General features: G+C 37.1%; 1 protein-coding gene across 1 annotated transcript in view; it reads right to left on the minus strand.

The window, feature by feature from the left end:
* Window positions 1–1,717: 1,717 nt before the first annotated feature.
* Window positions 1,718–26,290, minus strand: part of LOC128555045 (uncharacterized) — a 60,539-nt gene continuing 35,966 nt past the window's right edge. The window contains exons 9-12 of the mRNA XM_053536404.1: window positions 20,649–20,804; window positions 19,962–20,127; window positions 2,581–2,790; window positions 1,718–2,287 (exon numbers count right to left, since the gene is read on the minus strand). Coding sequence (XP_053392379.1) covers window positions 2,178–2,287; window positions 2,581–2,790; window positions 19,962–20,127; window positions 20,649–20,804 — 642 coding nt within the window. The 3' untranslated portion in view covers window positions 1,718–2,177. The remainder of the gene's footprint in view (window positions 2,288–2,580; window positions 2,791–19,961; window positions 20,128–20,648; window positions 20,805–26,290) is intronic.

The following is a 26,290-nucleotide window of genomic DNA, read 5'->3' on the forward strand; positions in this document are numbered from 1 at the left end:
TCCAAAAATAGCATTGAGCTTTAATCCCCTCAGATGGTACCGCTAGCCAAAATTTCTGGGTCTGGCTCATGGACTATATGAAATGTGATTACTATATGCTTAAGCTTTCTAACGAGCTGATTTTTTTCAGTCTGAAGAGCAATAAAATTTAACCTACTGACTCTCGAAAAAGTAAGGGCCATCAATTTACCACAAGCAGTTATCGTGTAAAGATTGAACACTGAAGAATTAGGCTTTCCCCAGTTATTAGAATGAAGTATTTCCTTTGGTATCTTAATCCCAAAATCAAAGAGGATCATTTACGGATGACAGCCAATCATCCTGTGAATTTTGGCTAGAAAAGGTCTGAGACTCCCTAATTATTGTGTACATACTGATTTCAGTTCAAAGGTCAAACAAATTATTTTACCTATGAACATAAAAAGCAATAGATCAATTAACCATAGGTAATCTCCCATTAGAATTTGACTACTGTAGGCAAAACCATTCGGCAGTTCTTGATAAGAGTTCAGAAATATGTACAACGGCCCGACCAACAGATTGGTCGACACACCAACCCGCATGAGAGAAACTATATACCATTTTTAAAGGGGGTTGTAATACATGATTCGACAGAAGAATAGTGTCTGGGACGTCTCTACGTCTATGAATTAAATTGATAGTGGACATATTTCACAAAAATATTTATACACCTGTTTTTTATTTCAAACTTTCTTATATGACATTTCATCGAAAAAGAGACATTCCCTTGAATCACCCCATAGACTGTAAACGGGTATCTTAAACACCACTTTCATACTTTTTGCACACCCATGTTGATTTCTCCACATTTGAAAAAAACTGCTTTATATATTATATCTAGATATTATAAAGAAACAAGAACTTTATATTATCTTAAAGTTTCTGAATTAGATAAAACATAACATTTGTATAAAGATAACTACAGGAACAGTTTTGTAAAAACCATGATAACAAATGCTTATATTAATATAGAATACATAGAACAAATGAATATGAGAAGGTTTAGTTGATACATAATTTGATAACACATTATATGCTTTATCGAGTTAGAAAAAGAGAATAACATAAACAGATACCGATAATTTAGGATAAAAGACAAAAATATAAAACATGAATTCATAATGTATATGTTTCTTTTACAAGGACCATTTTGAATATCGGTATGTGGATGCTGTAACCCGCGTTACTTCTTTTCTTTACATTTTTTTCACGTCAATTTAAAATAATTAAACATACTGTGAAATAAATATTCGTGGGGGACTAATTTTCGTGGATTTCGTGGTTGAGTAAATCCACAAAATTTAATCCCAACGAACAAGTAGAATTCCCATACACTTTATGTTCAGAAGTTGAAATCCACGAATTTATATCCCCACGAAATTGCTGTTTTGAGCAAAACTACGAAATTTCATGCCCACGAAATTTAATGATTTTACAGTATATAGTGTTATGCATATACCGGTATGCAATAAATCTTCTTATTACATACTCGTTTCTATTTCCCGTTAAGTTACACTGGTACCGGAAACGTCAATATTTTTCCATACACTGACGCCTGAATTTCATATCGGGTGCGTGACGTAATTCAGTGTGTGTTGTTGCACTATTTTTTTCTATCTAGTTCAGTATTGTCAATCCTATTTAGGCTATTGAACATATATATGATATTTACATAATATTTATACGTGTGGATGCGTATGTAATAAAAAGGTTATTATCTTTGCATCGGGAAATATGCACTCGTTCTTCAGCGGAAGAATATTGCGCTCCTGTAGTCGCGCAATATTTCCGCTGAAGAACTCGTGCATATTTCTCGATACAAAGCTAATAACCTATAAATATACACAAAAATATACACCAACAAGAGAAGTAAACCTGAATATCATCAAAACATATAACTTTAATGCAAGTTTACAGCAATTAATATAACGAAAGTTTGGAATAAAGCATAATCGTAGTTAAAGTGCATTCATATACAAAGTGCATTGATAATACTCATACAACCTTTAGTACGCAATGGTTCACAAATGACAGATTTTCTGCTTCGATAAGTAATGATTTCACGGTTAGATCAAATGGACGACATTTCCATTAATTAGACAATCAAAAAGAAGCAATGTCTAAACCAAGTCTAATGCACATATCTGGAATATAATTTATTCACTTTCATCATCGCTTTCTTCGTCAGATACGTCTTCTCCCCCGCTACTTTCCTCTAAATCATCTAAATATTCTCTCCCTGTATCCAGTATCTCTTTGAAAACTTCTGTAATTTAAACACCAGACGAAATAAAAAATGACTTTTATTAAATTCATTAAAAAGAGACAAAAACTTCAGAAGTAGTGAGTAGGCGTTATTGTTCACTTGTTCTTAATATACAAGTGTTTATTGATAGTTTATACCTGTCAAATACATGTAGTTATTAAAACTATTAAGTCGTCTATATATTGTATTTTTACACAAAAAATAACAAATAGTAAGACATATCAACAAGTGTGGACATTACATTTACATTTTGACATCCTAAAACAAAGTTAATAACAAATAATTGATGTCACCTGAAAGGAGAGCGTCCATTTCCGGAACAACTCGATCCTGATGGACATAGTTGATAACTGGAAACATTTTACTTTCCACAAAGTTGAACTTTTTTATGAGCTTGTCCTTGATTTCCTTTACAGCCATGTTGTCGAAAACCTGGAGACAATTTTCTTTCACCGCATCGCTCAGCCTATCAGCCTTAGTGAGTATGACAATGTAAGGTATACCTTTGAAAACAAAATGAAAAGAAAACGGTAATATTAGATCGTTGATATTTGAAAAAAATCCAAATGAACTTTAGCACGGGTTATATTTTTATATGAACGTATACATTTACAACATTAGAATTATATAATTCCGTCCTGAATATTCATAAAAACACAGCTGGCGGTAATCGAACATAAATTGAAATTTTGCTTTTCCCGCCAAATTACTCCAAAATTTTTTCTATCCGTTATTTAATTTGAAATATGTAATATATTGACCTCCAATATATATTAACAACCATAACATAATTTTCCGGCACAAACAGAAAAAGTGGAAACGCTGCAGGTGACCCAACATGGCAAATATGTAAAGGTTGCAGGCTCAGTTTGTTTAAGCATGTTATGGACGGCTGAACCATTACTTGACGAAATTGTTGAACTTGGCTGTCCAAAATGTTTTCGATTCATGCAAGATTATTTTTTGGGCACGAACCTCTCACGACATAAAAACCATCAAACCAACAATTATAAAACGCAAACGAGAACTAAGCACTTACGGAGGCGAAATGTTAAAATTGCTTACTGTGGTTATCGCTTGCTGCGCGATTTAGTTGTGCACAAAACATTGTGATGAACTCCTTTGAACATGTTTTGATAGAATTCCGCTTAAGCCGGTGCTAGGGGCGTCAGAGGTTTTGCACTTCCCATTACCTCTCACGAACAGACTCAATCAAACCAAGTATGCTTTTCGCTTGTTTGATTACATTCTATTGTTCCAGTTGATCTTTCTAAGTTGTTTATTATATACAACATATTTACATATTACCAAATACAATTTGTACCACATTGACAGGCACAAAATCACAATTTTAGAGAAATACAGAAACATGTCATTAAAACAAGTCTTGATATCAACAAAATCGTTACGCAATAGCATTCTGACAGAACTCATTTTTCATTTTTATCAGCTTTAGAAAGCACTGTGAAATGTGACGCAATGCGAAAGGCTTTAAATGCGAATCCTGTTCATAAAACGTATGCCAGCAGAAACATGTAAGTAATAATTATAGTTTATGTACTCAAGACTGTCTTTCATGCCAAATCTAAAATAATCTTACATAGACTGAAGAATCACAACGGGTACTGTGAAATAACAATGATATGACACAGCAGCTGCAGAGAAGCGTTAGAGTAGGTACCTAGAGTTAGAATATGTGAATGTAGCCAGGTGGTTTTAGTAACAAAAGTGCCCTAGAAATAATTTTATGAGGGCCGGTGTAACGGTCAGTTTTTTCCCCAGTCAGGTTTTTCCTACCCTAGTCAATTTCCCCTCAAATTGCAACTGGTTGTTATTGATCATTCTTATGGAGGAGAAAACTAACTAGACAATTCCTTTTCCCTTCGTCCAATTTCCTGACTAGTCAATTATTTCCCCTGTTAGTGAATTGGAACTGGTTATTCCTGGTTATTCTTAACTATCCTGCATTTTATTTCTGATGGTCGATTTTCATTTAAATTTCATATAAAATAAAAAATATGTTTCATATGCTGTGTAAAATAATGAAATGTTTTTAAATGAACTTATTTTAATTTCTGTTATATTTTTTTCAATTGATTTCTTTTATTGAAAGGAAATTACTGCTTGTCAGTTCTTTTCCCGACTAGCCAGTACTTGACCAGTAAGGTGGAGAAAATAAATTGACCGGTCAGTTCTTTCACCCCTAGTCAATACTTGACCTGTCGGGTGGGGAGAAGAAATGGACCGATCAGTTTTTTCCCCCAGCCAGTACCAGACCTGTCGGGTGGGTAGTCAGTTCTTTCCCCTCTAGCCAGTAACTGCACTGTTAGGTGGGGGAAGAAACAGTCCGGTCAGTTCTTCCCCCATGCAAGTACTTGACCTGTCTGGTGGACAATGAAACTGGCCAGTCAGTACTTCCCCCTAGCCAGTACTTTCTCTTTTAGGTGGGAGAAGAAACTGACCAGTCAAGTCTATCCCTCCTAGCCAGTACTTGAGTTGTCGGGTAGGGGAATAGAACTGACCAGTCAGTTCTTTCCCTTCTAGCCAGTAATTGCTCTGTAGCGGAAGAAACAGTCCGGTCTGTTCTTTCCCCCTAGTCAGTACTTGACCAGTAAGGTTGGGGAAGTAAATTGACCGGTAAGTTATTTACCCCCTAGCCAGTGCTTGACCTGTCAGGTGGGGAGAAGAAATTGACCGGTCAGTTCTTCCCCGCCCCCACCCGCCCCACCCCAGCCATTTCTTGACCTGTTGGGTTAGGAGAAGAAATTGACCAAAAAGTTCTTTTCCCCCTGGTCCATACTTCACTATCAGGTGGGGGAAGAAATTGACTAGTCAGTTCTTCCCCCCCCCCCCCCCCGTAAATAGTACTTTGCTCTGTTCTTTCTCCCCTAGCCAGTACTTGCTCTGTTAGGTGGGGGAAGAAATTGACCTGTCAGTTATTTTTCCCCAAGCCAGTACTTGACCTATCGGGTGAGGAGAAGAAGTTGACTTGTCAGTTCTTTCCCCCATCATATTCTTGACCTATCAGGTTTGGTAAGTATTTGAACAGTCGGTTCTTTCCCCGCTAGCCTGTACTCGCTCTGTTAGGTGGGGGAAGAATCTGACCGGTCAGCCCCCCCCCCCCTACCACCCCCTGCCCATTACTTGATCTTTCGGGTGCGGGATGAAATTGACCAGTCAGTTACTTGTCCCCTAGCCAGTACACTTCTGTTAGGTTGGGGAAGAAATTGACCGGTCAGATCTTTCCTCCCTAGCCAGTACTTGACCTGTCTGGTAGGGAGAAGAAGTTGACCAGTCAAGTCTTTTCCTCGTAGCCAGTACTTGACCTGTCGGGTGGGGGAATGAACTGACCAGTCAGTTCTTTCCCCTACAGCTAGTACTTGCTCTGTTAGGTGGGGGCAAGAAACAGTCCGGAAAGTTCTTTCCCCTAACCAGTACTTGACCAGTAAGGTGGGGGAAGTAAATTGACCGGTCAGTTATTTACCCACTAGCAAGTACTTGACCTGCCGGGTTGGGGGAAAAAATTAAACGGTCAGTTCTTTCCCCAAAGCCAGTACTTGACCTGTCGAGATAGGAGAAGAAATTGATCAAACAGTTCTTTTACCCCTAGTCCATACTTCACTATTAGGTGGGGGAAGAAATTGACCAGTCAGTTCTCCCCCCTCCACCAGCCAGTACTTTGCTCTGTCAGTTTGGGTAGAAATTGACTGGTCAGTTCTTTCGCCCTAGCCAGTTGACCTGTCGATTAGGGGAATGAAATTGACCGATCAATTCTTTCCCCCCTAGCTTGTACTCGCTCTGTTAGGTGGGGGAGGAAATTGACCTGTCAGTTCTTTTCCACCAAGCCAGTACTTGACCTATCGGGTGGGGAGAAGAAGTTGACTGGTCAGTTCTTTCCCCCATCATATTTTTGCCCCGTCTGGTCTGGGAAAACTTTGACTTATCAGTTCTTTCCCCGCTAGCCTGTACTTGCTCTGTTAGGTGGGGGAAGAATCTGACCGGTCAGTTCTTTCCCCCTTGGCCATTACTTGATCTTTCGGGTCGGGGCTCAGTTCTTTCCCCCTGGCCAGTACTAAGTCTTGTTCTGTTAGGTTGGGGAAGAAATTGACCGGTCAGTACTTTCCTCCATCATTTTCCCGACCTGTCAGGTGGGGGAAGATTTTGACCAGTCAGTTCTTCCCCCCTTAGCCTGCACTGCACTGTTAGGTGGGGAAAGAAATTGACCTGTCAGTTCTTTATCCCTAGCCAGTACTTGGCCTGTCAGATGAGGGAAGAAATTGACCTGTCAGTACTTTTCCCACTAGCCAGTACTCGACCTGTCGAGTGGGAAGAAGACACTGACCGGTCAGTATCCCCTCCCCACCCCCCCCCCCCACCAGCCCAGCATGTACGTGGGGATGAAGAAATTCATCAGTCAGTTCTTTCCCCCTAAAATATACATAGGTGACGGAAGAAATTGACTGGTCAGCTCTTTCCCCCCTAGCCAGTACTTGCTCTGTAAGGTTAGCCAGTACTTGCTTTGTAAGGCTGGGGGAAAAATTGTCTGGTCAGTTCTTTTCCCCCAGCCAGTAGTTGACCTGTCATGTGGGGGAAGAAATTGACTGGTCATTTCTTTCCCTTAGCCAGTACTTCACCTATCGGGAAGGGGAAGAAACAGGCCGGTCAGTTCTTTCCCCTCTAACCAGTACATTACCTCAGGTGGGAAAGACATTGATCAGTCAGTTCTTTCCCCCTAGCCAGTACTTGACCTGTGGCGTGGGGAGAAGAAATTGACCGGTCAGTTCTTTCCCTCCTAGCACATACTTCACTATCAGGTTGGGAAAGAAATTGACGAGTCAGTTCTTTCACCCCTAGCCAGTAGTTAATCTATTAGGTTCTTTCCCCCTAGCATATACTTGATCAATCAGATTGGGAAGAAATTGTAGAAATTAAAAACGCCCTACAATCGATTTCGTTAATGCACGGGACCCCTCTCAGTCGGTGCAATTTTGCCTCACAGGATTTCTATTGACTCTCTGCACCCGGCACGGGAACCCTCTTCGACAAAATTTTCTATCGGCACAGGTATTTTTACTTCCATTAATATGCTTTAAAACTGAAAATAAATCAGCAATTTCACATAACAGGCATATTTAAATTTTATTATCACGTAGTGGTACTCAAGTAACTTTTAAACGCGAATTTGTATAATTTGATTTGATACAAAGAGAGACCATTCATGCATAGCTAGTCTGAAAAGGGGGTATTTAGCGACACATCTGTACCATAACAAACCCCCCGTCCTGCCGAGCACACAAGTCTGTACCGGAAACATCGATATTTTTCCATACACTGACGCTCGACTTTCATATCGGATGCGATTAGTGTCGTAGCATTATTTTTTTATTTAGTTCAGTATTGTCAATCTTATCCTATTGAAAACATTTAAAGTAGTTACATTACTTTGTAAGCGTATGTAATAAAAAGGTTATCATCTTTGCATCGGTAAATGTACGCTCGTTCTTAAGCGGAAGAATATTGCGCTCCTAAAGTCGGGCAATCTATTTCCACTGCAAAACTGGTGCATAGCTAGTAACCGATAATTATTGTGGTGCTTTTAAATACAAACACCATCTCACAACTCTAACACTGAAGTTAAATTGAGACGGCGACGGTGCCGATAGAAAATTAACTGTGTCCAAGAGGGTTCCCGTGCCTGGTGCACCCCACATGACGGGACAAGTACTGGCTAGGAGTTTAAAAACTGTCCAGTCAATATCTTCCCCACCTGACAAGTCAAGTACTGGCTGGGTGGAAAGAACTGACTGGTCAATTTCATCCCCTAACTGACAGTCAAGTACTGGCTAAGAGGGAAAAAACTGTTTGGTCAATTTCTTTCCCCAGCTGACAGGCCAAGTACTGGCTAACGGGGAATGACCCGCCAGTTTCTTCCCCCACCTGACAGATGAAGTATATGCTAGCGGGGAACGAACTGACTGGTCAATATCTTCCCCCACCTGATAATCACGTATATTCTAGGGGTGAAAGAACTGACCGGTCAATTTCTTCCCCCAACTGGCCGGTCAAGTACTGGCTAGGGGGAAAAGAACTGACTGGTCAATTTCTTCCCTTACTTGACATTTCAAGTACTGGCCAGGCGGACAGAACTGCCCAGTCAATATCTTCCCCCGACCAACACCTAAAAAGCAAGTACTTGCTAGGGGGAAAGAACTGACTAGCCAATTTCTTCCTCTCCCCCTACCTAACAAAGCAAGTACTGGCTAGGGGAAGGAACTGACTGGCTATTTTCTTCCCCAACCTGATAGGTCAAGTACTGCCTATTGGGAAAAGAACTGACTGGCCAATTATTTCCCTCACTTGACAGGTCAAGTTCTGGCTAGTGGGGAAAGAACTGACCTGTCAAATTCTTCCCCGGTCTGACAGGTCAAGCACTTCCTAGGGGAGGGGGAAGACCTGGCTGGTCATTTCTTCCCCCCACTAAAATGAAATACTGGCAAAGGGAGAAAGAACTGTTTGGTCAATCTCTTCTCCCCATCCGACAGGTCAAGAACTGGCTGGTCAATTTCTTCCCCCACCTGACAGGTCTAGTACTGGCTTGGTGGGAAATAACTTACCGGTCAATTTCTTCACCCCCCCCCGCCCGTAAAGGTCAAGTACTTGCAAGGGGGAAAAGAAATGACTTGTCAATTTCTTCTCCCACCTGACCGGTCAAATACTGGCTAGGGGTAAAGAACTGACTGTTCAGTTTCTTCCCCGACCTGAAAGGTCAATAACTGGCTAGGGGGAATGAACTGACCGGCCTGTTTCTTCCCCCAACCGGACAGGTCAAGTATATGCTAGGGAGGAGGGGGGGATGACTGGTCAATTTCTTATCCAACCTGATAATCAAGTATATTCTAGTGGGGTGGGGGGAGAACTGACCGGCCAATTTCTTCCCCCACCTGACCCGTCAAGTACTGGCTAGCGGGGAAAGAAGTGACTGGCCAGTTTCTTCCCCAACCTGACAGGTCAAGTATATGCTGGGGGAAAAGAACTCACTGGTCAATTTCTTGACCGTTCAGTTTTTTCCGCCACCTCGCAAAGCAAGTAATGGCTAGTGGGGGCGGGGGGAATAACTGACCAGTCAGTTTCTTCCCCCACCTAACAGAGCAAGTACGGGCTAAGGGGAAAGAACTGACCGGTCAGTTTCTTCCCCAACCTAACAGAACAAGTACTGGCTAGGGAGGGGATAGAACTGACTTGTCAATTTCATTTCCCCAAAAGACAGATAAAATATTGGGTAGGAGGAAAGAACTGACTGATCAATTTCCTCTCCCCATCCCACATGTCAAGTACTGGCTAGCGGGAAAAGAACTGACCGGTCAATTTCTTCCCCTAAATGACAGATCAATTGTATGCTAGGGGAAAAGAATTCTGGTCAATTTCTTTCCCCACCTGATAGGTCAAGCATATGCTAGAGGGGAAAGAACTGACCGGTCAATTTCTCCTCCCTATCGGACAGGTTAAGTACTGGTAAGGGGGGGGGGGGAAAGAACTGACCAGCCAATTTCTTCCCCCACCTGACAGGTCAAGTATTGTCAAGTATTGGCTTGGGAGGAAAGAACTGACTAGTCAATTTCTTCTCCCACTTAACAGGTCAGAAAAAAGGTCAAGTACATGCTAAGGGGGAAAGAACAGACCGGTCAATTTCTTCCCCGCACCAGACAGATAATTAACTAATTAAAGGCAAAGATCGCATTTATGCGTTCATTTTAACTCTTATCGAGTACCGCATGTCGTATTTATCCGCCAAAAGATATCAGGCGTGTATGCCGAGGATCGCATAAATGTGTTATCCGCCTGATGTGATTTTACGTTTGAAAGAGTACTAACGATTGGACTGCTGTCTAAGAAAACCAATGAAAATATTTTATTCTAAAGATTTATAAAACCCGGAAGCGATCAAAACAATCAAAATATGTATTATTTAAGGATGTATTTTTAATATACTCATCACTAAATATCGGAATTAGAAAGTTATTTCTAGGTATTGCCTATTTTATCTTCTCTTTCTATTATACTGCAGAACCTTTCTTTTTTATTCAGTATTTTTTATTTTATTAAATAAAGTATAATTTTGTTCTTTCATAATGTCATTTGTTTTAATGTTTAGCAATAGATGATATTTGAATAAATATAAAATAATCAATAATGGCTGTTTTTCTATGTCAAATCTTCAGTTTTCTATATTCAGTTGCTTCAGTTGACCTGTAAAACAATTTTGCAAATCAAAATAATAGTAAAATAGATTATTAATGGTAGCATCAGTTGTGAAAATTTCAGTTTTATTAATCTTTTATAAACAGATGTTTGTTCCTTATATTGATCAAAGGATGCCTAGAACTTATCGATTATTGATTATCAGTGAAAATCCACAGGCAAACAAAGCAGATAAATTGATAAGAGGCTCAGGAATGTATCGGAAAATTGATACCAGTAATTAAGCGGCGATATGACTGCTGGTGTTAATGAGTTAAATAGTACTAGTTAAAAATATGATTCAATATTGACAAAAACACATTGATTAAAGTTACAAAAAAAAAGAAACATATAGGTCAATTAAAATGAAAAACAATACCTATTTCATTTGAAATTCAAATGGAAAATAAACAGACACCTAGTAACAATACCGAAAGAAACCAGTACCGGTATCGAACAATAGCGGATTAGGAAAACTAGACCCTGCGGCATATAGGATTATAAACTTACACAATGTATCCTGTAAAAAGAAAACGCATAGAAGTAAACAAGGTGGTAAAAGTAAAATAATTCCTAAGCAAAATGGTGTCAACTTTAAAAAATTGATATGCCCTAAGAAATACAATCAGTATAGAAATATACGCAAACATGTATCTTGCAGTACGCTGAACTGTAGATCTGTTGTGAACAAAGTTGATTGTGTGGGCCAATACCTCAGGGATGAGAGAATAGATTTCGCTCTTCTGACTGAAACTTGGTACTCGGACGAGAAACAGCATCAGTTTGAAACTCCGACTTGAACCAGAATGGATATAAATTAAGCGTAACTAATTGAAAAAATCAAAAAGGCGGTGGTGTTGCGATCACATGTAGAAACACGATCAATATGCAAAGGGAAACTCATGGCACTGTTCGCAGCTTTGAATATGGTATTTGGAAGCTCGTTTTCAAAAATATAACCATATAAGACCCCTAGTACTATCCACTTGTAACCAGTTCGTTGCTGATTTTTTTTATTTCATCGAAAATATTTTACCACATTATGACAATTTACTTATAATGGGGAATGTCAACTTGCATATAAACGATGACAACAGTTCTATTACAAACTTCAAGGATTCCCAAGTAGCAATGGGCCTGGAACAACACGTTGATTTCAGTACTCATACAGGAGGACATAGCTTTGATCTAGTCATAACTGAGTCACTTAATTGTGTACATGTAGAGAAATGTGAATCTGGACCATTATTTTTATCTGATCACTGTGTTGTTAAGTTTCTCTTAAATGTTAGAAAAGAGACTATTACTAGTAGGAGCGTGCCATTTAAAAACTTTAAAAATTTGAACGAATCAGAATTTTCCAACGACCTAAGTACAGTAAACGTAGATTCACAGAATATAGACGACTTTGTGAAAGAGTTTGAATCGGAAATAAAGGATGTCCTGAATAAGCACGCTCCCCTACAAGAAAAAACTATAATTCAGAGAGCACCCAAACCTTGGTTCAATAACAAACTGCAACAAATAAAGCAACAAGTTAGAAAGTCTGAGTGTACATAGAGGCGTTATGGTATAACAGATCAGTCTGAGTCGTATAAAAAATGTAAGAAATGAGTACAATTTTGAAATCAAATGTCAAATGAGAAACACACTCAGTGAAAAAACAGAGAACGCTAAAGGTGATTCTAAGACTCTGTATGGATTGGTATCTGAGCTAACTGGTACCAAATCTGAAAACCCACTGCCTCAAGGAGAGTTTAATAATTCATTGGCCGAAAAATTTGCCGACTTTTTCATGGCAAAAATCTCAAAAATACGTCAATCCCTAAGTGAATACCAAAACTTTAAACCTCAAGAAAAGGATATACAAAATTTAAACAAATTTACTGAACTGACTCAAGATGAAGTGAAAAATCTCATCAATGAACTGAATACTACGTCTTCAGAGTTAGATATTTTGTCAACACGTATTCTTAAATCTCATGTAAATGAACTTCTCTCTAGTATCACGAAATTGGTGAATCTCTCATTACAACAAGGTGTTTTCCCTGTGAAATACAAACAAGCAGTTGTTAGACATCTGCTCAAAAAATCTGGTCTTGAACTAGAGCTTTCCAATTATCGTCCTGTGAGTAATTTATCATTTCTATCAAAACTTACTGAGAAAGCTGTTCTTTACAGATTAAACAAATATGTAAATCAAAACAGTCTTTTGCCTAAGAACCAGTCTGCATACAGGAAGTACCATTCATGTGAATCTGCGCTACTTCGGTTAGTCAATGATCTTCTAACTGGTATGGAGAAAAAGGAAGTCACTGCCCTTATTGCTATTGACTTAAGTGCAGCATTAGACACTGTCGACCAAGACATTCTTCTAGATGTCCTAAAAGCATAATATGGCGTCTGTGATACATCTCTTCAATGGGTAGACTCCTATTTAAGGCCTCGTACTTGTAAGATTAATATCAACAATGTATATCCATCCATCAGACCGCCATCTTGAATGCAGTGGGCCCCAGGGCAGTTGCCTTGGTCCTTCGCTATATCTCACCTAAGCTGGAAATCTTTTTGATGTCATTCCAAAATCCATATCAGTCTACGGTTTTGTTGATGATCATATAGCAAATAAAAGCTTTCGTCCTACGTCTGTTTCCGTAGAATCACAAGCGATATAATCAATGACTGGATGAACAGAAACAAACTGAAAATGAACACTTCCAAAACTGAATTTATTATGTTTGGTAGCCTACCTCAATTGAACAAGTGTTTTACAAATTCCATTAACATTGCTGGTGATGATGTAAAACGTGAAAGCACAATTAGATATCTCGGTTCATTTCTTGACGAAACCTTAAACTTTAAAGATCATATAAATCGCAAATGTCGTACAGCCATGTTGAATTACCTACGAATTAAGAACAACCGAAAATACTTAACAAAAGCAGCCACTGAAATTTTAGTTTTGTCTCTAGTTATTTCACATCTGGATTATTGTAATGTTATACTGTATGGTGTAGCTAACTGTGAAGTGCGTAAGATGCAACTTATTCATAACATGTGCGCAAAACTTGTCCTTAACAGGAGGAAATCTGACAGTTCTAAACAAGCATTGTACAACTTACATTGGTTGCCGGTGAAAGCAAGAATTGAGTTCAAGACTCTCTTTCATGTATAGCTGTCACACTGGCAGAGCATCTCTGTACTTAACAGAATCGCTTACAGAGTATATTCCTAGTAGACAAGGTTTGAGATCGTCTGAAAATTCTCAATGTCGTTATTTTGTTCCATACAACAAGTGCAAAACATTCAATGATAGAAGTTTCTGTACTATTGGTCCAAAACTTTGGAATGAACTGCCGTTAGAACTACGCAAAAGTAAACCACTCGACACATTCAAAAAAAATCTTAAGACACTGTATTTCAGAGATTTTGTGGCATTGTTTTAAATTTTTGATAACTGTTTATCATGCGAAAACAGCAGGTGATAGTTCTAAAATTTTTGTAAAATGTTTTACATTTCAACATTTATATCTCCAAGGTTTGTTAAATAAACGCACTTTTTGGTAAGGCTCTATGGGTAGGGAAGTGTATAGTATTTCTTTCTTAAACAGTATTATGAAGGCACCATAAACAGGGGGGTTTGAACCTCTATATGCAGCCCGTCTGGGCGTACCAGATGCTTAAAGCACTGGTATTGGCAATAAGGATAAAATGACCACAAGGGGAGGAGTGCGATCAGGACTGTTTATTACAATAAGGCTGTTATTATTATTATTGTCATAATTAATATTATAACGATAACTGTTATTATCATTATTATGTACAACGCCATTGAATATATAATTGTATAAAAATAAGCGTTTTATCAAATTATTCAGTTTCAGTACTTGATGGGAAAACTTGACTAGGGGGAAAAATTGACTAACTAGTCAGTTTCTTCTTCTATCAGAAGACTAATTCCAAGCGGGAAGGGGGGGGGGGGGCGGCAACTGACTAGTGGGGATAAAACTGACCCCGCAGTTCCCGGGGGAAAAATTGACTGGTCAGTTTTCCCCGGGAAAAGAACTGACTGGAGAAAACTGGGCTGTTACACTGGCATGTTAATGCCCGAAGACAACATTTTTGTTGTACCTTGAACCTTCTCGGTTACTTTGATAGCTGTCTCCAAAAAAGAGATAACAATATTTTATGTAAATTAGAGGGGTCAAGAGGTCATGCTATGAAATTCTGATTTGGCGATTTTTTGTCTGTAGCTTTTATTTCAATTATCATGTAATGGCAATGTTACTGGAAAATCTTACGTAATATTTAGGCAACTGAACCCTAACTGTATTATGAAACTATTGTTTAGTCATTTAGAATTGATGCAAAGCTAAATGTCATGCACTTTATCTATTCACGTTGACACATTGTCATCTATAGATACTATTAGTATGTTATCCAAAAGCGATGAATGGAATTTATTCAATCTTTAAAGAAAGATTAAGGACACTAAGGAAGTACAAGTACAATGAATTTATCTAGCTTATTTTTTTAATTATCTCCCTTTATTAAACTTACATATAACATCTGATTTCCAAAAAATAACTCTGAGTATATCGTGCTCTGTTTAGCGTACCATATATTTCATCAAAAACTACATTACGTTATCTACGTTACGTCAATCTTGTCACTTAAGATTGACAAACTTTTCAAAAATCACAATTAGCATTAGGTTTCATTGCTTAATTAACAATCATATCTAATTGAATAATTCTTTATGTAACTTACTTTAAAGTACATTCTTTTGCCAGATGCAGCTTATTGGTACATACGTTACTTAATTAGATGATGTTCTTTGTTCATTAAAACTCCATATTGATAGGGAGTCCGCGACGCAGCGGTTAGCATGCTAAGCTACAACCCCAGCGGTCCGGGTTCGATCCCAGGTCGCGAATGATATTCCGACTAGTGTTCAGTACTGGTACTGTTTCCAACAGTTTAGGCCTAGTCTGGATGCTGGGTAGGTAAATATGCCACCTGCCGTTGGCTCCGCTGGAAATAAGTTGTTCCATCCATTCTAGATGGGGACTTTCGTCCACTATCTACCTTAAACAAGACGCTTTACCTTTTTTAAAACTAAACACAGAGTCATTAAGGACATTAAGTAAGTGTGTTATATACCGATAACCTAGATGAGTGTTCATATAGGAACGCAGTTAAATAGTTCCGAAAGTGTATATGAACTCATTGCGCTATGCTGCTATTCTGCTAACTTCACAAAAACGAATTATTTGACAATACTGAATACTGTTCTGTAACCATGAGTTTACAAGTACAGGTACGTGTTTTAGCGACTCCCATATACAGCCGACATCATCTCTCATAAAAGAACTTACATATATTGGCTTGCAATTTTTCTGGTATATTCTCCGACGCCACTTAAATATTCACCATTATAAACAATATGACATGTGCAAAGGTCAAGTTTCCTTTTTGTTTGTAGATAAATTTACTTCCCTTTTATATCATCCAGTACAATTAATGTGTTTTCCATCAGTTTTCAAACTAATTCAAAAATAAAATTTTGATTGGTATTGATAAATAATAATAAAAGCTATTAACAATTACACATTTCCAGAATATGAACACAGACACAAGTCACAACATTATTGTATATATAGGAAATACTGCATTGTTATGATTGCAATACAATACGTTGATATGCAGTGTAGATCTGCATTGAACAATACTGTTATTAACTTTCACTGTTTATTTATTCATTAGTACCATATAATTATCTTGCATTTCATTTGTTTATTAATCACTTTCCTTAAATATGATATTATTATAATAATTTTTCATTACATTGTTATTACTTATTTCTTGCCAAGCTTAAAATAAAATCACATTCATTATGAAGATATTAGCATTTGAAAGCATTCAACAATTATAGATTTAAAGACAATTTTAAAGTACATACCTCTTCATGAATTATATGATACAAATAGTTATCATTTATATACATATGACCCCCCATACAGTTACTTTGAAAGGAGAATGCTGTACTAGCATGCGGTTTGTGAAAAATGGATGGCGTTGGTAACAATATATTGTTTTTAATTTTACCAGTCATCTACTTTGATCATCATTTTGTCATCTGGTGTTAACTAGCGAAGGGAAATGCATACAAAGACAAAAATAGGTGATATTAAGGGAAATTGCTGTGTACAAGAACCATAACACTACCTTGCTAACCTTTTATCTAATTGAGTTGTCCTGGCTATAACTCTAAATGTGCTGAAGGGACTTTTATTCAATCTACATACAAAAATTAGAGGACATTAGGACACGTTCTTGTGTACAAGAACCATAACTCAACATTGCTTTCTTCATCATATCCTTCCTTTATTTAATATTTGTGTTAGGGCAACTTCAAAATCATCTAAGCGATTTTGTGGAACTTTTTCACATTATGACAAGGTACGTTGAGAGGAAGTTTGCCATCATGCTTACGTTTTCCAATTATCTCCTTTTATCAAATTTATTTGTCCTGGACATTACAAATGAGAGAAGAAGTTTGTATAAACTGCATATATTTACTGGAACAGATAAATACATTTACTGGAAAAGAAAATATAACTCTTATAAGTTTAGTTTGTCACTTTTAAATTATCCCTTTTTAATACATTTTAAAAGATTTTCCAAGAAATGGTTTCAGGGATTGCTTCTTAAAGAGACCAGTTTAATGAATTGTACAACAACAAACCACATTCTTTATTATATTAAATTATGCTTGTCCTAAACATAAGTGAAAAACTATTCAAGGTATCAAGTTGACATTTGACTGCACACAATGAAAGGATATACAATGTGTAGAAAACTGTCTATACCAGTTTATACCCTTTTTGTTTTTTAAGCCAACAAAGCTCTTAATAATGAACGTCTTCGTGCGTGCCACTTTAATAATATCTTCCGTTAAATGCAGTAGAGGGGTAGACAACAAATTGTACATTGAAACCGATTCTATTCTGCGGGATAAAGGTATTAAAATTTATATAGCTTACACAACTAAACAAGCCTATATCATGAATCTTTCTAGAATATGCGTTTATTTGTGTTAAAGCCTTATTTCGAATACATGACGAGTTTTATTCATAGAATGAAATACTATACCGCATTACCCTTCTGAAAAGATAAATTTAAAAGAATAATTTATAGGCAATTTATTTCTGTTCTTTCAAATATTAACGTGATTGAATGTTTTATCAATAAAAGTAAGCATTGTTGTAGTTGGTAAATAAAACCCATTTTATATGCAAGGTTATGTATCTTTCAGTAGGCAATATGACCATGTTTATTTATATTTTATAGCACTTACTGCGACGTTTGACATGTATCTGTGACACTTAAACTAAGAAGCATCTGTGTGATCAAACTGAAATGCATTAGTTAAATGAAGGAAATTATCTTAACGAGAAATCAGAAATATTTGGTAAAGTAGTCTCACATTAAGTTAAAGCAACGAAAAGAAACATTTAAAACTTTCCAACATGTCCTGCCAGAAGGTGAACTTCAAACATATTTCATAATAATATGTATGCAAATATGACATAAATATTTACTCTGTAAAATAAAAGCTTTTCTAAAATTGTAAATAACCAATATATACTGAATAAAATAGTTATGTGCCCCATACTTAAAAAAAATAACATAAAATACTTCTTGAAATGTAGTGTACACTCGGAACAATATGTTATAATGGATAAAATGCCGAACTTTTAACACAATCAAAACACGTCTTTAGATATAAAATTCATTCATTTTTCGATTGCAACCAATTTTTGACAGGTCACAGAAAGTAAACAAACATGTTTACAAATTGCATGTACATACTTAAAACGAAAACGTATTTTGGGAAGATAATGAAATAGCTTCGTAAACGTGCCTCTTTTAATAAGAGCATTCATCATTCGTGTCATATCCAACCATTCGCTAGAAAAAAAAGCTATTAGTATGAACAGTTCGTATTCTTTGTTTTTTTGTTTTGGGTTTAACGCCGTTTTTCAACAGTATTTCAGTCATGTAACGACGGGCAGTTAACCTAACCAGTGTTCCTGGATTCTGTACCAGTACAAACCTGTTCTCCGCAACTAACTTCCCCACATGAGCCACCAACGCTCTACCTACTGAGCTAAGCGGGCTCGTATTCTTTCAAATGGTATTCACTTGTTTACTTAAACACAGCTTTTATGTGTTTTTGTGACTTAACAAATAGGGTGAATTAGTAAATTAGTCAAATATATGTTTGCGTCACTTAATATTCTTGAAATTTTACTATGTTATTAACAACACTTTGTTCTAAAAGTATGCTCAATTTTGTATTTGCCGCAGTTGCAAAGATATTGGAAATTAAGCAAATGGCGCTTACCCTTTTTTGTTCTGTATATAATCCCTGTGACCTTTAACCTTTATATATGAGCATACAATGCGTTTTCGAGTGCGAGTCATAATTTATTAATTGGATACAAGTTTACGTGTATTTAAACGTATAATTTAAATTCAAATCCTGTATAATGTGAAATTATTCACATATCATTGCATCAGTGCCGAAAACTATGTGAAAATATCAGTTTTAACACATGACCTTTTGACCTCTATAATGTGCATATAATGATCATATTTTTGGAGACTGCACTCAGATGGACCGGGGATGTTTAAACTCGAATAAAGTCTTTGTCTCCAAGCTTTAACATTCCGGCCCTCATAAACTTTTTTCAGGGGTTAAAACCACAATACTTCGATCCGTACAATGGCATAGAGTTTCCGGGTCTTTTCCGGTCAATGCTTGGAAGATTAGGGGTTCCAGTCCACCAATATTTAGCAGACATAGTGAATCATTACCCATATAAAGCCGATAATTTACTCGACTCGGGACCAAAAACACTCACTCAATAAAATAAAACTTTCTTAACATGCATTGTTCTTATCTATGTATGCCAAATGAGTCACGTGCATAAAATTGTGAGCATTGTACTGAATAAAATCTGAAAGAAAAGATCCTTTGGAAGCACAGAATTCAACAAAGAAGAATAATAGCAGAGTCGGTTCATGAGAAGTAATGAAATGTGCAACTCCTCTCACGCTCCCTAGCACCAGGTTAAGCAGAACTCTATTACACATCTATTAAATTGACTCCATGATCCCAAAGGACCAGAAAATAACAATATTATCTCCGACATACTATCTTGGAACAAGATTTGTTTTACTTACAGTTCTTACTATGTTTAGCTGGAAATTACCAGCTGCATTGTGCCATTTTATCTTAGTAATACGGTATTTGTTGCACATTCTTAAAGTATAGCACTCAGTTTTAGCCCAGTTTAAATGCCAGAATAGAGGAAATGCACATTTATCTATTGATTTTTACTATTTGCAAAAATATTCTTTCACTGACCTTTTATGCGAAGCCATGTCTGAAAATATTTGAACTCTGTAACAAAAGACTCCTGGAGCGAGTCTACACTGCAAACATCAAACACGTAGCAAATGCAGTGTATCTTGTTCTCTTTTGTGGGCTTTTTAATGTACTTCTTGGATTCCTTAGTAATTCCTTGTTTGATCTGTGTAATAAAATGTAGTGTTAATTCGCTCTACCTATTTTGAAATGCACGTGTATGTTACATAAAACTTTAAGATGATATATATATATATCAACCAACAACAATGTTTTAGTAAATTATGTCAAAATAGTAATTTGTTCATCTATTTTCAATCAAAGTTTTCTTTAAGCAATAGTAAAATAACGTTTTCTTTCAGAAAATATTGTATACATATGTGTTGTTTAAACCACATAGTATAAATAGTAATGAATATGTAATGTCAAGAATATAAGAATAACAACAATTTACTGCGTTTTAGCATGCAGATTCGTGAGTACTTAAAACATTTGCTTCTTACATGTCCCGAGAGAAATTTCGTTATCCCATTCCAACTTCTCTCCTTGCAATGCAAGTGTAATTTATATATTTTGCATATATGTGTAATTTTCGACTTAAATTGTCATCATTAAGCTTAGGATTACTTAAAGGTCATTACAGACCAGTTGTTGTTACTAAACAATCAGATTATAATTATTGTCTACCTTGAATTTATTTGGCACTTTCCCATTTACGACATTTTTAGCATGATCGAAAGTCATTCCCCCTTCTTTTTGAAAGCCTGGCATGTCACCGAAGCGCACTTTTGTTGTCAACATTTCACCGGCGTCGTTCTTATATTTGATTTTGTACATCTCAAACTAGGTTATAAACACATAAATCATTAGACAGTCAAGAAATTATACATATAAATAATGAAATTCTACAAGAATTTCTTCTCTAATTAATATACAAAATTAATACATAAATTAAGGTCAAATCACGCACATCGATGATCATTGTACCAAGGACCTTGTTTTCTTCACTTTCACTGAGAGTTCATTCATTATAGTTAAATAAAAGGTTATAAATACCAGGACAGCGCCACGAAGAGATTACAAACTGCCTGGCTAGCGAGGAGTCCCATCGTCGGTACAGTCTGCCTAGCTGCCCAGTGATGATACATAAGCAAATATTACCATACTATTAGGTTCTTGACCTCTTATCACAATCTGAGTCATTACTCAAAACATTGAGTTTCGTTTAAGGGCCACAACGATAGGAACTTTACATCTGGTGGTATTTTTATAGAGCTTATATAAGCAATCAAACACACGCTATCCTGCACATTTAGTTCTTTGCATATAATTTTATGCTAAAAAGTTACCTTATTTCTGCCAAACATTTAAATGCGTATATACGAAGAAGCGTTTGTTTCTTGATGTACGTTTCTGCTTCAAGTTTTGATCTATCTGGAACTTAATTTTGGGATGTATATACGTGGTGAAAACGCCTAAAAGCTTTTGTAATTACTTTCCAGATAAAGAATAAACCTCCTAGAGACGTGACTACGACAGAAAGGTACAGTGGTGTAAAGATAAAAAGAAAGAAAAATCAGACATGCTGTCAATAAACTTAGAAGCTCTTTGCCCAAGTCTGAGAGAACCAACAAATAAGAAATGCATAAAGTATCTAGAGAAACTAAACAAAATGAAGCAAAAGAAAGATTACATCAGACAATTAACAAAGGAAAGAGTACGAAAATTTCGAACAAAACCATCCACTGAAACAGAAGGCAGCATAACAGCCACTAAGCCATTTAAAATCCAGAATGCAAAAAAGGAGGGCCGTGAAATGTGTTAAAGATACTATCAGAAATTATACATCCGAGAAAAGATCTGAAATCATATCTGTTTTAATATCGGCAAACAGTCCTAACTCCTTAAAAGAAGACGGCACCTTGAATTTGAAAAAAATATATAGAAGATGATGGGGAAAACAAATTGAGAAAAGGTCCTAGAAGCTGTTCTGTCTGACGTACAAATTTCATTACGTATTCTGAAAGATGTATCAACGGAATACAGAACCAAAACTCAGGAAGTCGTCTCATGTATTTCAGTTTAAACAGGAGACTGATGAACAAAGGTTTAGAAAGCAACGGTTTTTAAAAGTTACTTCCACAATGAAAGAAATGTGGGATAACGTCAAAGAATCACTTTCCAATTTCCCACTACACAATTGTTTGTGTCATTGACAGAATTATCAAATCCATAGTATTGTAGATAAATTACCGGAATGACATGTTGTCATGGTACATGATTGTTCTAGAGATTTTGATACTGTCAATTCGCTAGGCTCATATAAAAACACTATAAGTCTATTATAAATACATGTATATTACTTTATTTACACTATATGAATTTTATTTCATGTCTGTAAACTCTTAGTTTTTTTGTCAACAAAACTATAGAAGTCCTATTATGCTATGTAATATTGGAGCTCTACTCCTGTAAACTGACTCAATGAATAGATAGTAAGGGCTTATATTTGAATATAGATCAAACAATAGACCTTTTCGGCGTAAATGGAAATGTACACGATTATGTAAATGTATACGTATTTCGTTCAAGTTAGAGGGGTTTTCTCTAGACAGAACATATTCTGAATAGCAATAATTTTAACGAATAATTCAGCAAGTTTACATACAAAGTCAAAACAGGAACGTACGTGATAAAAAGTCTGGCGTACAAACCAACCGTGCGATAAATAAGATCAGTTTATCCTTGAGTGGTCTAACTCAGCTGTGCTATGACCATAAGACTTGGTATTAATATCAACTTGGTTTTACTGAGGTTCCCACTCGTGACGAATTAATGCACGGGGTGTCATCTGGAGTCTTCCTCCACCATCAAAACTGGAAAGTCGTCATTATGACCTATAATTGTGTTGGTGTGACGTTAAACCAAACATAAAGTACAGTATGTGTGTCAGTAAAATACAGGCTTGATAAATATCATTTTCTCATTGCACTATGTACCTTCTACTTCCTAATAAGCTGAGTTTGAATAATATCCCCAGGTTTTATTTGTTTTCGTGCATACATAAAATACAAAGGACGTGGCCTTGAAATTTTACACAGATTTAATTGACTGAGCACTGAATATTTTATAAAACATTTTGCAAAACAGCAGAATCTAAATGGTAAATAGGTTGAGATGCATTAATCTATTTTTGATAAAAAAACCAAGTGCACGGAACTACGCATTTCTAACCGGAAGGCGACGGTACGATGGTGAAAACGGTATAGTAAGATGGTGAAAACGCGTTGGTACATTGGTGAAAATGCGGTAGTACGATGGTGAAACCACGATGGTACGATGATGAAAACGCGACGGTACGATGGTGAAAACGCGATGGTACAATAGTGAAAATGCGGCGGTACGATGATGAAACCACGAAGGTACGACGGTTATAACGCGACGGTACAATGGTGAAAACGCGATGGAACGATGGCGAAACCACGATGGTACGATGGTGATAACGCGATGGCACTATGGTTAAAACGCGATGGTACGATAGTGATAACGCGAAGGTACGATGATGAAAACGCGATATAACATCGACATTGCACCATCATACCATTTCACCATCGCAATTTCATCAACGTGCCATCGCGTTTTCACAATTATACCATCGTTGTTTCATCATCGTGCCATCACGCCATCGCGTTTTCGTGCATCGCGGTTTAGTATTAATTGTCCAAACGGAACACCGTACGTAACCGCTCGGTCAACGAAGAATCACTGACTAATTCGTAAACTTAGTGCATTGTCTTGGTTTTATGTTATTTTTGTGTTTTACTTCTAAACGCCATTATACTGTGCGCTACTTGTAGTTCGGTTCTGATGTGTACCTGTAATAATGGAACGGTCCGTTATTTTGGTAGTGTTATTCAGTACGATAGTGGTTTTTACCTAAATAAGGCAAAGTAAATCATGCCGATTTCCCTAATCCGTAGACGATTATATATATTTTTTTTTTAAATGAACCATCAAACTGCATTGACGCCCACGTGATTGTTCTATATTTATTAATGTTTACAAAATAAAGCGTTGTAACGGTTTATAAATAATCATGAGAAAAACTGCAAAACGGTCGATTGTTCCCGTAATTCTGGAAACTATAAACTGGTCAAACCATTATGTTTCATGTAAGTATAAGAAACAGTGGCGGCATTTTGCCTTTCGATGATATATTACAAATCACAATTGTGTGGGTTAGTCTCTTTAAGTCAAGGATCAAGATCACTGAGACCTTTAGTACCGGAAAAGCTTACAACTCTACAATGCTTAAGGCTAGTATCCTCAACTTTAGTAGGAATGTTGGTCCTGACCATGACTTTTAGTAACAAAAAGCTTGATAACCCTGAACGCTTGGTCCTAGGACCCTGAAACTTCGTGATGACCATAAGTGCAAGCTCACAGTCAAACACATGGGCTCAACAATCTTCAAAATAATTTTAGAACACACCCCTGACTGACCTTTATTATGACCTTCTATGTGTTGGTTACTTGAATAACATGATTCAGGTGAAAGATATAGGACCACCATGGCCCTCTTGTTTGTCCTGTAGTTATTCCCATGCCTACTATTCGCATTAAAAGCATTATATATCTTGATCGAGTAAGGGGACGTCTTTCGGATTTGAGAAATACAAAACGAAAATTCAAAAAGGTTGCACTGCGAAAAGTCGAAATAAGAGAAATAAAATTGCGGGATCGCGGGGTGGGGGGGGGGGGGGGGGGCAACCCGCTAATTAGCGAGTCGCGGGTCGAAAAGGCCAAATTTAAGCATTACAATGGCAGGGATGCGGGGCAAAAACTCTCTAATTGTCGGGGTCGCGGGGCGAAAAGTCGAAATTTAGTAACTTAAATGGCGAGAGCGCGGGGCGAAAAAACAATAATTAGCGCTCTTCAAACGTCGAATTCTCGCACCGCGCCCCGCCATTAGAGTTACTAAATCTTAATGGCCCGCGACCCCGCTAATTATCGTGTTTTCGCTCCGCGCATCAACTAAATAACGAGTTTTCGCCTCGCGACCCGCCATTTTAACTTGTTATTTCTCGTGTTTTCGCTCGGCTGGGTCGCGAGGCGAAACCGCGAAATTGCAGAAATCAGCTACAATACTCTTATCCAGTACTGATTCATGTATAAATTTTCTTTTGTTGCGCAATTAGCTTCTTTTGTAAATCATCTTCATTATAATATGCAACGTAATTATGCTAATGTCAGTACTTATTGAAAATATCAACACATTTTGATATTATGTAATAGAGTTGCAAATTTAATAATCAAAACAATTGTATAATATGTATGTATTTTGTTCTATATTTTTCTATGTATGTGATGATGCATATACTGTATCATATTTGTTGTCGGAAAATATGACCTGTACACAGATAAAGTAGTACGTGTAAAAATAAATATCTGCCTGTTTTGCCATTGTTTCTTTGTTTTTGATATGGTTGTACATTCATATTCAGTAAGCTGCTGAAAACAAAACATATCCCAAACACATGACACTACTTTCACAAGACAATTTAGAGAAAAATAGAGAACTGAAAAAAAGTGAGACAAGTTTTAGCCAGGAGAATGCAGAGCGTGAGTATACCTTGCAAAGTAGCACTTTAGTGGATTCCTTCCCATTGTGGACTTGCAGTCAATGAAGAGGCAGACAAATTGGCTAAGCTAGGAGCTCAAAACAACCAACAGAACCTGTTAGTTACCAAGAGAAAGTCACCATCATCAAGGCACTAACGAGACCAAGGATGGAGGAAGATGCTTTTCATCTCCTTGATCGGTCTAAACAAGTGATGATGGTCAGGCTCCGCTCAGGGCAGAACAAGCTCAATGCTCACATTTACAAGAAATACAGACTGACATCATCGCCAACTTGTCCATGTGGTGAGGAAGATCAGACTGCGGGGCATATACTTCAGAGATGTAAAAGGCATGACCAGGAGCGAGCTGCGACTTGACCGATAGATACCTCAATCCACCAGAAAATGTACGGAGGCATTGAGGATCTGCGGCAAACCACAAGTTTCATCGGGGCTACTGGTCTGACAGTATAGTTGCGTACGAGAAGTAGAAGAAGACATTCACCACCTGAAGGTCGTAGGTTCGAGCCCTGCTACGGCCAGAAATTTGGCAGTTTATTATAGAGGATGGAAACAATGGTTACGTAAACTGCTCGTCTGAAATATTTGAAAAAAATGAAAACGGGCGTAAAACTCAAAAGCAGCAACACTATTTCTTCTTTTGTCTAAAAGCATAATCAGCCACTTCTGTGTTACTGTTTCATACGT

This window comes from Mercenaria mercenaria, unplaced genomic scaffold (assembly GCF_021730395.1).
Source record: "Mercenaria mercenaria strain notata unplaced genomic scaffold, MADL_Memer_1 contig_971, whole genome shotgun sequence".
NCBI classification, from domain to species: Eukaryota; Metazoa; Mollusca; class Bivalvia; order Venerida; family Veneridae; genus Mercenaria; species Mercenaria mercenaria.